This window comes from Notothenia rossii (assembly GCF_949606895.1).
Source record: "Notothenia rossii genome assembly, chromosome: 8".
Lineage (NCBI taxonomy): Eukaryota > Metazoa > Chordata > Actinopteri > Perciformes > Nototheniidae > Notothenia > Notothenia rossii.
In genome coordinates, this window is record NC_136906.1 from 46220816 (window position 1) to 46238383 (window position 17568).

Genomic DNA, 17568 nt, shown 5'->3' on the forward strand with positions numbered 1-17568 from the left:
GCCTCTTTTCGGTTGACTGCAACACTGGCCTGTGCTCTGTTTGCTGTGGTTGTGAAGACTCTTTTTTTCATATTGTCTGCCTGTTATTGTATATGTAATATTTTTCACTCCCTTCTCTTTTTCAAGTGAGGGTGCATAACATTCAACTGGGACCCTTATGCACCCACGTAGAACCGGGCCTGGAGGTGGCCAAACTACGGCCCGCGGGCCACATGCGGCCCGTTTATGTGTTTAATGTGGCCAGTCCAATATTGGTATAAATGAGCCAGGGTTCCCGCGCTGATCTTAAAAAGCCTTAAAGTCTAAAATACAACGATCCAATTTTTATTTATGTTATCCCCCACTGTACACACGCCGCGCGCGCGCCGCGAAAAGTCCCTTCCTCCCTGGTCGTCGCAGCTGCGCGTGGACGTCGCCCCGCGCGCGGGAGAATGAGATTAAAACAACCCTCAGCCCGACATGAATCAAGACGGAACCAAACAATGCCCTCCGGCCCGGCTGTCACATTGATACATCATTGTGGCCCCTGAGCCAAAAGGTTTGGCCACCCCTGTTGTAGGACATTAACGATAAAACAGAATATTGTTGTTCTACTTTTAGACATCTCGAGATCGACTGGGAATCGACTGGTTGGGCACCCCATATAGAGATATACAGTTTGCTAGTTAGCTAACTTATTATATTCATCATGGCCAGGTTCATGTCCATTCTCTGGGCTAAATAAGCATCATCACCTGTGTCATCTGTGGGCGTTGTTTTTCAAATTTTAAGCACATTCTGAGTTTCTTCATCTCTGTCCTTTCTTTTAAACATCTGAAGAGTCGTCGTTTGCATTTTTGCTTTATTTACCACGTAGCCTAATTTTCTAGCTGTCATTCAGTCACTCCATTCTTTTCTCCTCCCGCTGTTCTGATCAAGTGGGAAAAAGCTAATATGTGACCCGCTCTATCGAAATCAGTCGGAAGTCGCAACGGCTCATTTCAAAATAAACGTGGATTTGCGTAAAAAAATAGTTTTTCGGGGTTCGGGTGTTTTGTTTGATTTTAAATAAACAAAGTCTTGGCTTTCAGAATATGAAACTTGTTTTGACAAATTCAGATGATAAATACAACTTAGAAGCTTGTAACGGCATAATTACAAGCGGAGAACGGAGTAACTTGAGGTCACAGCAGGCATAACAACAGCCGGTGTTTCTCGTTACTGTTTTCCCCGGGACACAAACACAATACGCACAAACGCAAAAATACACAAACACACACACGTATACACACACACACACACACACACACTCGCGAGCTTCCCCCAGACCAGTAATCCAAACCAAAATATCTGCCCTTCGTAGTATAAATTCCACGGGTGGAGCTGTCAATTCTTCCTGGTCCTCCGGACCGCCTGGAAATCTCTTACCGGTACTAAGGACCGGGTAGGACCGGCACACTTTCAACACTGGGTAAAACCTAATAGAGGTGTCATACATAATAACCTAATAAAAGTAAATGTAACAACTACTACAGTGCAACAAAACAGGAAGATTAAATGTGGTCTCTTAAACATAAGATCTCTAGCATCTAAAGCAATACTGGTAAATGATTTAATATCAGATTATAATATTGATATATGCTGTCTCACTGAAACTTGGTTGAGACATGAAGAATATGTCAGCATAAATGAGGCCACTCCACCCAGCCATATCAATACTCATATTGCCCGAGGCACGGGCCGAGGAGGTGGAGTTGCAGCAATCTTTGACTCAAGTTTACTTATCAATACTAAACAAAAATTAAATTATACCTCCTTTGAAAGCCTCGTTTTTAGTCTTACGCATCCGACCTGGAAAACTTTGCAGCCAATCTTATTTGTTACAGTGTACCGTGCACCAGGTCCTTATTCAGAATTCTTATCAGAATTCTCTGAGTTTTTATCAACTTTGGTACTTAAAACAGATAAAGTAATTATCGTAGGTGACTTTAATATTCATGTTGACGATGATAAAAATAGCCTTACTGTTGCATTTAACTCTATATTAGATTTTGTTGGTTTCTGTCAGAGTGTAAATAAACCAACCCACTGCTATAATCACACTCTCGACCTTGTTCTGACTTATGGTATTGAAATTGAGCAACTATTAGTCGAACCGCATAATCCTGCTTTATCCGACCATTTCTTAGTAACTTTTGAAGTACTGTTACTAGACTACAAAGCATTAGTCAAAAGCTCCTGGAGCAGAAACCTATCTGTTAGTGCTATAGCCAAATTTAAGGAAGAGATTCCACCAATACTTAACTCGATAGCATGTCTGCATGTAAGGGAGGAAACTTATACAAAATGTACACCACCCCAAATTGATCATGTTGTTGATAGTGCTACAGATGCGCTGCGAATAAAATTAGACTCTGTTGCTCCTTTGAAAAAGAAGAAAATAAAACAACATATATTAGCTCAATGGCATAATGCCGAAACCCGCAAAATAAAGCAAAAGTCGAGACAACTTGAAAGGATATGGCGTTCCACTACACTTGAAGAATCTTGTTTAATTTGGCATATTACTCTCAGTGAATATAAGAAAGCACTGCGTAAAGCGAGAGCAGCGTACTACTCTTCATTAATAGATGAGAATAAGAATAATGCAAGATTTCTTTTCAGCACTGTAGCTAGGCTGACAGAGAGCCACAGCTCGACCGAGCCTTCTATTCCCATAGCACTCAGTAGTAATGATTTTATGTGCTTTTTTAACGATAAAATTGTTACTCTTAGAAACAAAATCAATGACCTCTTGCCTTTGACCAGTATAGTATTATCAACAGCTCCCGGAAACGTAAGTTCTAATATTACACTAGATAGTAAACTAGAATGCTTTTCAGCCATAAACCTTGAACAATTAAATTCAATGATTCTCTCTTCTAAACCATCAACGTGTATCTTAGACCCGATTCCAACTAAGCTGTTAAAAGAAGTTTTTCCATTAATTAGCACTTCTTTATTAAATATTATGAATATGTCTTTATTATCAGGCTATGTTCCACAATCATTCAAAGTAGCAGTGATAAAACCGCTTCTTAAAAAGCACAACCTCGATCCAGAGGTTTTAGCCAACTATAGACCTATTTCTAATCTTCGGTTCCTCTTAAAAATTCTTGAGAAAGCAGTCGCAAAACAGCTGTGTGATTACTTAAAAAACTATGATTTATTTGAAGATTTTCAGTCTGGATTTAGAACACAACATAGCACAGAGACAGCTCTGGTTAAAGTCACAAATTACATTCTAATAGTCTCAGACAAGGGACTTGTCTCTATTCTTGTCTTGCTCGATCTTAGTGCTGCATTTGATACTATCGACCATGATATCCTATTGCAAAGACTAGAGCACTTAGTTGGCATACAGGGAACTGCTTTAGGCTGGTTTAGGTCCTATCTATCTGAACGCTCTCAGTTTGTACGTGTCAACGATGAATCTTCCATGCAAACCAAAGTTAGCCATGGAGTGCCACAGGGCTCAGTGCTTGGACCTATTTTGTTCACACTATATATGCTTCCGTGAGGCAATATTATAAGGAATCATTCTGTAAACTTTCATTGTTATGCGGATGATACTCAACTATATTTATCAATCAAGCCTGATGAAATTAATCATCTAAATAAAATTCAAGACTGCCTCAAGGACTTAAAAACGTGGATGACCTTAAAAATGTTGATGTTAAACAGGACCAAAACTGAAGTTATTGTACTTGGCCCGAAGAATCTACGAAACAAATTATCTAAAGATATACTAACTATGGATGGCATTAATTTGGCCTCCAGTGAGACTGTAAGGAACCTTGGTGTTATATTTGATCAGGATTTATCCTTTAACACCCACATAAAATCAATTTCAAGGACCGCCTACTTCCATCTACGTAACATTGCAAAAATCAGGCATATCTTGCCTCAAAACGATGCAGAGAAACTAGTCCATGCATTTGTTACTTCAAGGCTGGATTATTGTAACTCCTTATTATCAGGGTGTACCAAGAAGTCAGTCAAGTCGCTTCAGCTGATTCAAAATGCTGCAGCTCGTGTACTAATCAGAGTTAGGAAAAGGGACCACATTACTCCTGTTCTGGCTGCCTTACACTGGCTCCCTATAGAACACAGGATAGAATTTAAAATTCTTCTTCTCGCCTACAAAGCCCTTAATGGGCAGGCGCCATCTTACCTTAAAGAACTCATTATACCTTACTGTCCTACTAGGGCATTGCGTTCCAAGAATGCAGGGTTGTTGGTTGTTCCTAGAGTCTCTAAAAATACAATGGGAGCCAGAGCCTTTTCTTATCAAGCTCCACTTTTGTGGAATCAGCTTCCAGTTTGTGTTCGGGCGGCAGACACCCCATCCGTTTTTAAGAGTGCGCTTAAGACCTTCCTTTTTGATAAAGCTTATAGTTAGGGCTGATTAGATTCAGCCCCTAGTTTTGCTGATATAGGCTTAGTTTGTCGGGGGACATCTTACTTCTTCCTTCTCTCTGTCTATACCTGTGTACTCTCATGTTCCGATTAACCCAGCTTCCCCAAATTTCTTTATTTTTGGTGTCTATATACGCCGGGATCCGGAGTCATGGAAGATCCTGCGGTCCTGTGTCATGGATCGCGAGTCCTGGATCTTGAGTCGTGGCTGTGGTCCTGGATCATAAGTCCTGGATGGATATCCTCGTGGATTCATCTTCCTATTATACACACATGCATTTCCAAACATTTGGACTACCTATGTTGCAAATGTATTATCTTTTCAATTTACACACGGCATCTATTGCACGTCTTTCCGTCCTGGGAGAGGGTTACCTCCTCTGTTGCTCTCCCTGAGGTTTCTCCCATTTTTCCCTTTAAACTGTGGGTTTTCTCTGGAGGTTTTTCCTTGTACGATGTGAGGGTCTAAGGACAGAGGGTGTTGTATTGTCATACTGATATTCTGTACAAACTGTGAAGTCCACTGAGACAAATGTAACATTTGTGATATTGGGCTATATAAATAAACATTGATTGATTGATTGACCCGAGTCTTCCTGACAGTTCACAGTGTGCCGCTGCCCGGTGTAATTCAAATGTACCGCCGCGCGCAGCACAGACACACAGCTGCTGCCCGGTTATGGCTAGAAAGGATCCGTCTTGTGTAAATATGACGTCACGTTCTCGTTGTAACTCTTGTTGGAGCGGCTCGGAAAAACCTCTACAGCAGTAACATGATGCAACATACACATTAATGCAGCAGGATAATAGTAAAACACTGAAAGGGAACATTTTATTGCAACAGGAGCTATCTTGGGACTTTCACTGCGACAACGTTGACTTGCCTGTGAATAAAAAATAAACCTAGTGTTGGTGATCTACAGTGTTGTCATTCTTCTTTGAACAGCAAGACCGCTAACACCCTATTTCAACAATCACACTCCCTGTCATTGACATAATTAATAGATAGTTTAGCTTCTCACCAGTGCCAGATTTAGGATTGTAGGAGATCCGGGGCTTAGCCCAGGAGTTGTTGGAGGGTGCAGGGGTAAAGTGCAATTTTTTACAACTGGGGGCTCGACCGAACATCCTTTTAGGGGGGGTCGTCGCCTCCTTTAGTGGAATCCGAGGGCAAGATTTTTTTTTAAATATTGAAGTTAAAAGCATCAATCTGGTGCACTTTGAGAGCAACATTAACCCTAACTTAATAATAACTTAAAGCGGACAAAACTGGAGAACACTTATTCATTAACACCCTTTAATGAAGCAAACTAATGCCTTAACTCACTCAAATACAGTCGTTTACTTATTTTGGTGAAACGAATGTGAGTAGAGTTTTAAAGGATGCGGATAGTCTCACCTTGATTCTGGCGCATTGCTTATCGTTTTAAAGATCTATTCTCACCCACCATCTTTATTTGTGACGTAAAGAGTGTAAGAGTCACGTTTCTGAATCGGACACTCTAGCTGTGTCCTCCGCGGACTGCGAAATGAGACGGTCTACGGAGCATGTCCTTGTACGTCACCGGCAGTTACCCCTACATTTTTGGGTGAGTACATTTAAAAACGAATCCAGCTGAAACCGTTGTAGCCGTTGATGGGACGTTACAAGCCATATATTTTTTTTAAAACTCATTCGTCACCGTCACCCGTTGCATCCTGGGATATGGTACACCGCGGAGTGTACATCATATGTATCCTCTAAATCTGGGGAAAGAAGGCTGCATTTGCGGGCCGCATTCGGAGGAGTCTTGTCTTTTTTTTAAATTGGGACAGCCTTCGTTTGGCGGAAATGACGTATGCGGTCTCCGAATACATCCTCAGGAGGATGCGGCCGCTGAATTGGGACACAGCTTCTGAGTGGATGCAGTCACAGCCAATCGGAGTCTGATTCAGAGGGTTGCCTGTCAGTTCCGTTGCTATGGTTCCGTTGTTAAGTGTACTGAAACGAGAGCCAGTATAATTCCAAAATAATATAAAAATTGGAATATGTTATTTTAGTTTCTTAAAGGTAGACCGAGGTATGAAGGGTTAACGTTACATCTTAGGATAATTTTTAGTCATGTTCTGTATACATACTAACATATACGGGTATACTTAGTGTGGTTACTCCATGTTTACTAGCTATAACATTAACATTACATCACTCTTTTTCACTTCTTACTCAGTCAGCCAGACTGCAGATATCACCATTAGATTCACAAACCTGAAACATCATCCATTTCTTCACTGCTGGTGATGACATTGTTGTCAGCTGCTGATACTACTGCAGCTGCTGCAGCTTGTGGCGCCTTTTTCAATGAAAATAACTTTCTAATACCCATAACTTTATAGGCTATTAGCTTAAAACTTGTCAGGCACTAGCAGAGCCATATGGCGCTGGGCACTAGGAAGGATAACTTCTTCTTCAGGGCAGGGAAGGCTACGCAGTACGCAGGCTACTGTCCCGCAGCGGCTGCCTCTCTGTTGGACTCCGTTACTGTACATTACTCCCGAGACGTTTAAAAAAAACATCCGTGGCTTTTCAGAAAACATCCGGGGCTTGAGCCCAAGTAGCCAACACCTAGCGCCGCCACTGCTTCTCACCATCATTTGCTGTGGCCCACTGATGTTAACGATCGTAACTGAAAGGCTGCCTGCCCAACGTAAACATTCAGCCACGTGACTTGCAAACTCTCGTGAGAGTTTTACACTAGACGGATCCTTTCTAGCCATAACCCTGCTGCCCTGCCGCAGCACCGGAAATGGAACTGCTGGGAGAAAAACTGACTATCAGAAATGTAACGTTATCTTTGATAATATTTCGTCACCTCATTTTTCGTCAACTAAAGTAAAGAGAGATTTTGGCATAGTTTTTATTTAGTAAACTACATTTTCGTCTCGTCACTTTTCGTCAACGATATTGCATGATGATTTCGTTGCAGTTATTGTTTACTGCCGTCGGTGCCGTCTCGTCATCGTCTCGTTTTCGTCATGGAAAGAGGTCGTTGACGAACATATTTCGTCATAGTTTTAGTCAGTTGTGTAGTAGGGATTTTTTTACTGGGTGGACGGGAGACACTATGGACGTGCTCGTGAATTGTCAACGGAGGGGGCTTGGGGGATGTTGAGATAACATACAGACATGTATAGTGTATGTATGACTCCATGTATTACTGTGTACCACATTGTCTATGTAAGTAGCTGCGACTACTAACTGTGTTCATTGGTTAGCCTGTACCACATGATTGATGATATCACTACCTGGGGTATAAGACCGTTGGAAGTCACGCCCCTTCTCTCTCTCTCCTCAAGCCTCTTGAGATGTGTGCCTATAATAAATAACGCTGTGATGAATGGCTAAACTTGAACTGCTGAGATTATTCACCTTTCTGCTGCAGGAGACAAAAGGTTTAAGTCTAAATCTGCTAACAGAGGACCTCCGTGTCGCCTGTCAGCGCAACTTACATGATGCCGTTTAGACAATATAATAATAAAGGGCGGTGCCGGCTGTCAGTGAACCGATCCGGCCTTTCTGCGCGATTATCACTCAAATGCGGGACATAGTCTCAATTTGTGGGACGCGGGACAAATAATAAAAATAATGTGTATGCAGTCCCGCACAGTGAGGGACACCTGGTCATCCTACAAACGTACGGTGCTGCCCCTCACACACACACGCTTCAAATCAAGTTGCATAATTGCTTGAGCTACGTTTTTATTATAATTACTGTACAATCTGCCTATTATGTTTTCATCATTATTACAACAAACACACACTTGCAACTGATAACAATGGCAATGATGTTAGATGTATTAGACTATTAAAAAAAGAAATCATGCTTCAAATAAGTGGGGGTACGGCGTTCCCCCACGTCCAACGCCCACTACACCACTGGTTTTAGTCAACGAAATTAACACTAGTGAGCAGTATGAACAGTGTGTGCTAAGATATATAAAGTATGAAAACGGTAAGCAGTGCAAGTATAGTTTAAAATATATGGATATTAATTTCATGATGATAAACATTGTGAAACAATGATGACAAATGTTAATGGGAGGGGTGACGTAAAACTGACACAAAACAACAACAAACTTTTGCCGAGCCAATTGGAGAGTTTCATCACCAGCACAGGGTAAAAAACACCAATGAGCGCTCAGCTCGAGTTACCAGCGAGTCGTTTCCCATCAAGCATTTTGCTTCCGCAGCCCGTGGAGAGGAACTGCGCCGCATCGCCGCGCCTCGCCGCGCCTCGCCGCGCCTCGCCGCGCCTCGCCGCGCCTCGCTCTTAAGGCTGCGGGCGTCTTTGTCCCGCGAGATTTCAACGTCTCATGTAGGCGAGCCTCCAGAGCAAGTCGGACAAAATGACTAACCATCATGCAACGCACTAGCAAGACGTTGATCGCAACTGCGCAGGTCTGCGCAGGTCTCGCTTGTCTCAAACAAGCCTACTCTGTCTCGAGCCAGTTAAATAGCGGTTCTTCTAAAGTACCCTGGAACCGAGGGGAACTCTGAAAGAATACGCCCATTGGCTACAAATCAATATATGATAGGTTGATCAAACTGTCAGTCCAAACGTACGCTCTCATTCAGTGCAACGGCCAGGTCATTCTATCAAGGATGTAGAATACCTTGGTTGAAGGATATTCTACCCAGAGACCCAGAACAAGATCTGATTGGTTGCTTTCTTTTCTAACACAAAACCACTGAAATGCGTAGTGCATGGTCCGAGAAGGACAAACAAATCAACATAACACTGTAATATTACAGATCAACAACACAGATACGATTCTCATTTATTCATTTTATATACATTTTATTTATATAATTAAACCGATTTTTTGTTTGTTTTATCTGAGTGTTCCAGGGTATTCTCTGAATACCTTGAAGGCCCTGACGGTTCGCCACTGTTGACTGTGTGTGTGAGTCACTGCATTACGCCGACACACGAGGTGGCACATGTTTCCACCCAGTACGCTGAAGAACCAATGCACTGTCTTCTTCCTGAGAGCTCCCACAAGCGTCAGTTTTTCACACAGCCCATGTGTGGGTCAATGCAGCCAGAAGCAGTAAGGTCTACATCTTTTGTGTAGTTGAAAAATAAATAAATGGGACAGCTGTTTATGATGTCCAAATTGCATTCACAGCGGACTCGATGCGATGTTTGGGGGTGGCGCTATTACATGTAAAGTCAATGTAGAGACGCGGACAGACGCAAATTTGCTCCGACGGCGAGCATGAAGCGGTGGACACGGCGCGAATCACGCGATTGAGGCGGTTGAACGGTGCCATTTTTTCAACTCGAGCGTCAAATTCACGTGACACGTTCTCACGGAAGCCAATCAGCGATGAGGATCTCAGCCTGCCGTCACTGACGTTCAACCAGAACATATTAGCCGTTAGCTGTTAGCCGTTAGCACACAGAGATCACAGCTCCTCTGTTCAGAAACTGTACAAAAGCTAAACAAGTACAAACCGCAGACTGTCTGTGTCATGGCGAATACAGTCGCTGGTTTATTTATGTCTGTAGGCCGTTGTTATGAGTGTGGAGTGAGCATATATACAACGTTAGCTTAGCCTGGTCGACCCAATCTCCATTCCGAAAACAAGCATTTTAAAAGGTTTTTCGCCCGCCGTCTTGTCTGCATACTTGTCAAGCATTAATTCATGGTTTTGACTAACCGGTATCAGTATGTTGTTACGTCGGCATCATTTAGAGACGTGTATTACAATTTAATCACGGTAAAATATGTTCATATGTTCAACAGTCAGATTCTGTAATAGCTTTTTCCCCAATTCCATCAGACTGCTGAATATTAAGTAGACCAGTAACACAGAGATTACATTACGCTGTGTAAAGCGCACATATTTTCTATATAGTATGTATATTTTATTTATATGTACAGGACTGTCTCAGAAAATTAGAATATTGTGATAAAGTTCTTTATTTTCTGTAATGCAATTAAAAAAACAAAAATGTCATACATTCTGGATTCATTACAAATCAACTGAAATATTGCAAGCCTTTTATTATTTTCATATTGCTGATTATGGCATACAGCTTAAGAAAACTCAAATATCCTATCTCTAAATATTAGAATATCATGAAAAAGTATACTAGTAGGGTGTTCAACGAATCACTTGAATCGTCTAATTAACTCGAAACACCTGCAAGGGTTTCCTGAGCCTTGAAAAACACTCAGCTTGGTTCAGTAAACTAAATCACAAGTATGGGGAAGACTGCTGATCTGACTGCTGTCCAGAGGACCGTCATTGACACCCTCCATCAGGAGGGTAAGACACAAAAAGAAATTTCTCAAAGAGCAAGCTGTTCACAGAGTGCAGTTTCAAAGCACATCCACAAAAAGTCTGTTGGAAGGGGGAAATGTGGCAGGAAACGCTACACAACCAAGAGAGATGACCGCAGCCTTAACAGCATTGTGAAGAAGAGTCGCTTCCAGAATTTGGGGGAGCTTCAAAGACAGTGGACTGAAGCTGGAGTCCAGGTATCAAAAGTCACTGTTCACAGACGTGTCCGGGAAATGGGCTACAATAGCCGTATTCCCATGGTCAAGCCACTTCTGAACTCAAGACAACGGAAGAGGCGTCTGACTTGGGCTAAGGAAAAGAAGCACTGGACAGTTGCACAGTGGTCCAAAGTCCTCTTTTCAGACGAAAGCAAGTTTTGTATTTCATTTGGAAGTCAAGGCGCCAGAGTCTGGAGAAAGGCTGGAGAGGAGCAAAATCCAAGTTGCTTGAAATCCAGTGTGAAGTTCCCACAGTCAGCGATGGTTTGGGGAGCCATGTCAGCTGCTGGTGTTGGTCCACTGTGTTTCATCAAGCCCAGAGTAAATGCAGCTGTGTACCAAGAGATTTTAGAGCACTACATGCTTCCGTCTGCTGAAAAGCTCTATGGAGATGAGGAATTCATTTTCCAGCATGATCTGGCACCTGCCCACAGTGCCAAAACCACCAGTAACTGGTGTACTGACCATGGCATTACTGTCCTCGATTGGCCTGCAAATTCCCCTGACCTGAGCCCCATAGAGAATATGTGGGGTATTGTGAAGAAGAAGCTGAAAGACACCAGACCCAACAATGCTAATGAGCTAAAGGCCGCTATTGAAGCATCCTGGGCATCCATAACACCTCAGCAATGCCACAGGCTGATTGCCTCCATGCCACGCCGCATTGATGCAGTAATCCGTGCAAAAGGATTCCCAACCAAGTACTGAGTGCATTAATGGACATTTTCAAATGTTTGATTGTGTTTTGCTGTTATAAATCTTTTTTTTTAACTTGGTCTGAGGAACTATTCTAATTTTTTGAGATAGGATTTTTGAGTTTTCTTAAGCTGTATGCCATAATCAGCAATATTAAAATAATAAAAGGCTTGCAATATTTCAGTTGATTTGTAATGAATCCAGAATGTATGACATTTTTGTTTTTTTAATTGCATTACAGAAAATAAAGAACTTTATCACAATATTCTAATTTTCTGAGACAGTCCTGTATAGTAAGTCTTTATATTTTAAACACACACTTTATCTTTAATTTTATCAGCACCACGTCACTATTATTTATTTATATGTACAATTTTAGCAAGTTTTTATATTGTCCTGTTCCTGTAAGCCAGTACAACGAAATTTCGTTTTAATAGTACACTCTGTGTCTTGTGGAAATGACAATAAAGTATGTCTAAGGCTGCAGTCGAATAGTCCATTTAGCTTAGAAACCTTCCTAACCGAGTGAAATTACCCGGAAGTCCCTCAGTGGCAGCCATGATAAGTGCCGTTCAAATTCTCTAGAATGATAGGAAAGGAGGGTTGCGTTCCAATAGTCCATTTAGCTTAGGAACCTTCCTAACCAAGTGAAATGACCCGGAAGTATGTCAGTGGCAGCCATGTTAAGTGCCGTTCCAAGGCTGCAGTCGAATAGTCCATTTAGCTTAGGAACCTTCCTAACCGAGTGAAATTACCCGGAAGTCCCTCAGTGGCAGCCATGATAAGTGCCGTTCGAATTCTCTAGAATGATAGGAAAGGAGGTTTCAAACTTCCTTTATAACCTCCTTCAGCTTAGGAACCACTGGACCTCCTTAACCGAAAGGAGAGGAGAAAATGCTGCCCCACAATGCCTTGCAGCCGCAGCATTTGTCGTCACACAACAGTCGGCCGTTCACGGACACAAACGATTATGACGGAGAAATTATATCATGAAAGTTACGGTGCTTATTAAGCATTTTAAAACGTATGTGGTAAGTTGCCAAAGTGCTTTGTGTTGAACGTTCATCAGTATTATAATCAAAAAGAGAAATATGAACGTTAGTTTTTACTGAAACGATCAAATAAAGTCAACATTTCACTGAACTGTGTGGGGTTTGTTCAATTTTTTAATTATGTTTGAATGGTGATATACACAGTGATATGTGTTAAAGACTAACGTTTATAATAAATAAATTTGTATTGGTTTTAAGATCTTTTCATAGTTCATACAATCATACGTATTGGAATCATTTGTATTAATGTGGAGTGGAGGGAGAGGGTGATGAGCATAAGTTTCACTTTTTTATTTCAATTCCATCTTTGGTCATGAAGAATATGTTTCTCTGTTGTTCATAAAGCATAAAGCAACAGCATCAGAGCACGGTGCAATCTCTAGATGAGTCCATCGTTCTTATTAAACATCCATGTTGTAGTCCGCTGTATAGAAAACTGTAGTTTCCATATATAAGCCGCGTTCACACCAGAGTACTTTTCCCACTTTAGTTCCGATGTAGTTCCGAAATGTCGCGTTCACACCAAAAAGAGCCGGAACTAAAATTAGTTCATGAGAACCTTTTTACCCCCTTTTCCGTCCCTGCTAGAGAGCAGGGACTCTCATGCGGCTCTCTTTTGAGAAAAGAGCTATATTTCTGATTGGCTGGGCGGATTGCAAACCACGCCCTGTAAAACTCAAAAAAAGTTTTGTGAAGCCACCATTTTATTATCCTTGCATTAGCATTATTAGCATTAGCATTAGCCCAGTGCAGAAACGCAGAGAGACTAACTTATGGGAACACAAAATAAAACATGGGAGCAGTGGAGATGAGGAGGTGTCGCGTTCTGGCAATTTACTCGGAAGGCTTCAGTAGAAGCTGCTGGGATTCCCCAACTCCGGGGACTTCCGGCCGGGGATTTTGGGCGGCAGTATACGCCGTGAAGTTGTTTGCGGCCTGCCAGTAAACCCAAAGCAGAAGAAGAAGAAGTGACGTCAGCGGCTTAATTTGCCTAATCCACCCCCAGGGATTTATTCCGGTGCAGGGCCGTGGGAAGTAGGGGTGCTGAGGGTGCTGCAGCACCCCCTGGTGGAGGACAGGGGATCTGCACTTCTACAAGATATAATACAAGTATAATACCAAAAAAACGAATTTCCAGTCTTGATGTAACAACATTCATAATTAAGTAAAGATAACACCCTTTTCACCGCCGTTACATTTTCCATTTGCCCTGTACGATGGGCGCTGTAGTGATGAAAGTGGGGGATGTTGGCTTATCGGGAGCCCGCAGCTCACAGCCAAAGTGAGAGAGATAGAGAGAGGGGGTGCACCGGTACCGGCGGGGATTGTTGTTAGCTTCTGTTGCGCTAACGGATATAAGAAACTGTTTCTACAATAATGTGGAGGGAGAGTTCTGTCCTGTCAGACTGAGAGGCTCGGTGAGGTAAAGGACTCTGAGGGTTTAGATCAGACGTGTCAAACTCAAGGCCCGCGGGCCAAATGTGGCCCGCCACGTCATTTTATGTGGCCCGCGAGAGCTTAATTACATTACATTGCATTTTTTTTTTTTTTTTTTTTTTTTTTTTTAATTTTTCTTAATTTTTTTTTTTTTCTTAATAGGTCTGATTGTCTAAAAATAAATAAGTCAAATGCGTGCCGTGACCAAAAACTACATTTCCCACAATACATGCCGATTATGTTACCCGCGAAGTGACGGCATCCCGCCACTAGACTGCAGTGTTTCCACATCGATGCGATTTTCCCAACAAGTGGAATTGAGAAATACAAATAATGATCCCAAAATGTCCAGGAAGAGAAAAATTGATGCAGATGGAAGGGTGTTTCAAGAAAGATGGGAAGGCGAATACATGTTTGTGCTTCAAGGAGAAAAACCGGTATGTCTTTTGTGTTATGAGGCGGTGGCGTTTGTCAAAGAGTACAATCTACGTCGGCATTTTGAGACCAAACACGGAGGTAAGTATGCCAAATTTAGCCATCAAGAAAAACAACAAATTGCCCAAGAATTAAAAGGCAAACTGCGATCGCAGCAGAATGTGTTCGCGAAAGCCACAACCAAAAACAACGCGGCAGTGAAAGCTAGCTTTGTTGTGGCTGAAGAAATCGCCCGCGCTTCAAAGTCTTTTTCAGAGGGAGCGTTTTTGAAGCAGTGCATGCTGAAGGTCTGTGAGCAGGTGTGTCCCGACCAGATACAGACTTTTAAAAATGTCAGTTTATCAAGAAACACCATCGCGGACCGAGTTAAGGAACTAGCAGGAAACCTGGCAACACAGCTGGCCGAAGAGACACGCAGCTACATAGCTTTTTCATTAGCTGTTGATGAAAGCACAGACAACACGGATACAGCGCAGCTATCTATTTTTATTAGAGGCGTGAAGTCGGACCTCTCTGTCACTGAGGAGCTGTTGGATGTGGCTGCCATGCATGGGACCACAACGGGATGGGACATTTTTGATGCGGTGGAGAAGTCCGTCAGTAAAAACGCATTGCCCTGGGAAAACTTGGTGGGATTAACTACAGACCTGCAATGTGTGGAAGAAAAGTGGGCTTGGTTGGACTAATGAAGGAGAAGATGCAAGAAAGTAACTGTCACACGCCTCTGATAACGTATCATTGCATTATCCATCAAGAAGCTTTGTGCGGGAAGGTGCTGGGGATGGATGATATAGTGACCACGGTCATGAAGACAGTGAACTTCATTCGGGCGCGTGGCCTGAATCATCGTCAGTTCCAGCTGTTCTTGCAGGAGATGGGCTCGGAGCACGGAGACGTGCCGTACCATACAGAAGTAAGGTGGCTGAGTAGGAGCAAAGTCCTCAAACGATTTTTTGAGCTTAGGGAAGACATTGCTCTTTTCATGCAGAGTAAAGGAAAACCCTTGTCTGAACTGTCAGATCCAAACTGGCTGTGTGACTTTGCTATGTTGTGTGACATAAACGAACATCTCGCCCAACTGAATCAGAAGCTGCAGGGACGCAAACAAGTCATCACGCAGATGTCCGACATGATCACGGCTTTCCAGCGTAAACTTGACCTATGGATGTGCCAAGTGAAACAGGACAATCTTGCCCACTTTCCTGTTTCTCAGAGCATCTCAGCCTCATGTCCCGGTACTTTCTCATGTGCTCAGTTAGCTACCAAACTGAGCCTGTTGATGAATGAGTTTGATCGGCGATTCTCTGACTTCAGACCACAGCACTCTGGATTTGCCATCTTTGCTAGTCCTTTCACCACCGACGTGTGCACTGCACCCCAACAACTTCAGATGGAGTTAATAGAGCTTCAAAGCGATAGTGGCCTGAGAGCAAAGTTCCAGGATGTTACAATCCAGGACTTTTACCGTCTACTGCCCCCTGCTTTCATGCCACAGCTTCGACTTCATGCTGGCCGTGTTCTGTCTATGTTTGGGAGCACCTATCTGTGCGAACAGATGTTTTCAATAATGAATCTAAACAAAAACAAGCACAGATCACGCATCACTGACGACAACCTCCACGCTGTTCTACGGATTGCTACAGCACAGGACCTAAAACCAGACATTGCCACACTGGCCACGGAAAAACGGTGTCAGACATCTGGTCAGAAAACACATTGGTAAGCATTTGAAAAAACCTAATAATATATAATAAAATGCAATTCAACCAAGAAGAACAATAGTTAAACTATGTGCAATGTAATGATTGTGTTTGCATTTTGTTTTGTGTTTGTTATTTACAGAACATGATCAATGGATGAGGATGGTGGAGAGGGGATCCACATGGTGTGTTCAAGGACAGGCAGCATCTCCTCATCAAAAACTAACCTAAAAACTTGACCAATATAGTTGTGGACTGAGACAACCCTTATTTTGTTATTTTGAGTTTATTACATATACTACTTTATATGTGTAGCAATGTATTTAGTGTTTGCAGGTTTTATGTGTTTCTGCAAACAAGTGTTTACTGTAATCAAACCATCTCTCATGAGTTGGATGTATGCCCCCTGCAAGGCTGTGTGCAGCCATTTGTTTTTGTAAAATGCTACATCTGTCACACATGTTCTTAGCAGCTCACAATTGTTGGTTTTACAGTTATTTGTTATTTCAAGTTTTGAACAAAGTTAATGTCATAACTTGTGTTTGATGTTATTTTTCTTTATTCACTTGGATAGTTTGATCGTTGATTGATGGAGTAATATGGGTTTCATAACCTGACAAATTAAAAGGATTTATGTTATAATAACAGAGCAACAAGCAAACATATTTTTTACATCTATGCAAATATATATGTAATATTTGTAACTTGAATAAGTAATAAATTCAGTTATTTAACATTAAGGAGTAGTTACATTTATTTTACATTGCATTTAGTTACATTGCATTTAGTTACATTTATAAGTTACATCTGGCCCTTTGAGGGCAACGATTATGCTGATGTGGCCCTCGGTGAAAATGAGTTTGACACCCCTGGTTTAGATAGTTCACTTTAGTCTAAATTATCTCAGTGAATCTCAAAAGTATTGATCACAATTTATGTAAACAAATCTTTCCAAGGCACACCTTTATAATTATTAGGATAAATAAAAGCAGGTTTGAAATCATTCCAATGTATAATATAGGACAGTAAACCAAAAATATCGTTTAAAACTGGAGAGATTTAAAAATATGCATAAATAAATAAATGTTAACTGGTAAAATAAGATATGAATGACCAACAAAAATAAAATAAGTTAGCCTACATTTATTTGTTATTGGCTATGGTAGTTTACTGGTTATGTTCACATACTTATTTGATTAATAAAATGCAAACCGATCTTTCTCATATGGGTGTTTAGAGTTCTACCCCCTAGATCAGTCTCTAGT

General features: G+C 41.8%; 1 protein-coding gene across 1 annotated transcript; it reads left to right on the plus strand.

The window, feature by feature from the left end:
* The first annotated feature begins 14175 nt into the window (after positions 1-14175).
* LOC307014016 (general transcription factor II-I repeat domain-containing protein 2B-like) lies at positions 14176-16948 on the plus strand. The gene is made up of 2 exons (XM_079641668.1): positions 14176-16322; positions 16446-16948. Coding segments are annotated over exons 1-2 (1068 nt in total). The 5' UTR covers positions 14176-15255; the 3' UTR covers positions 16447-16948.
* The last annotated feature ends 620 nt before the right edge of the window (positions 16949-17568 follow it).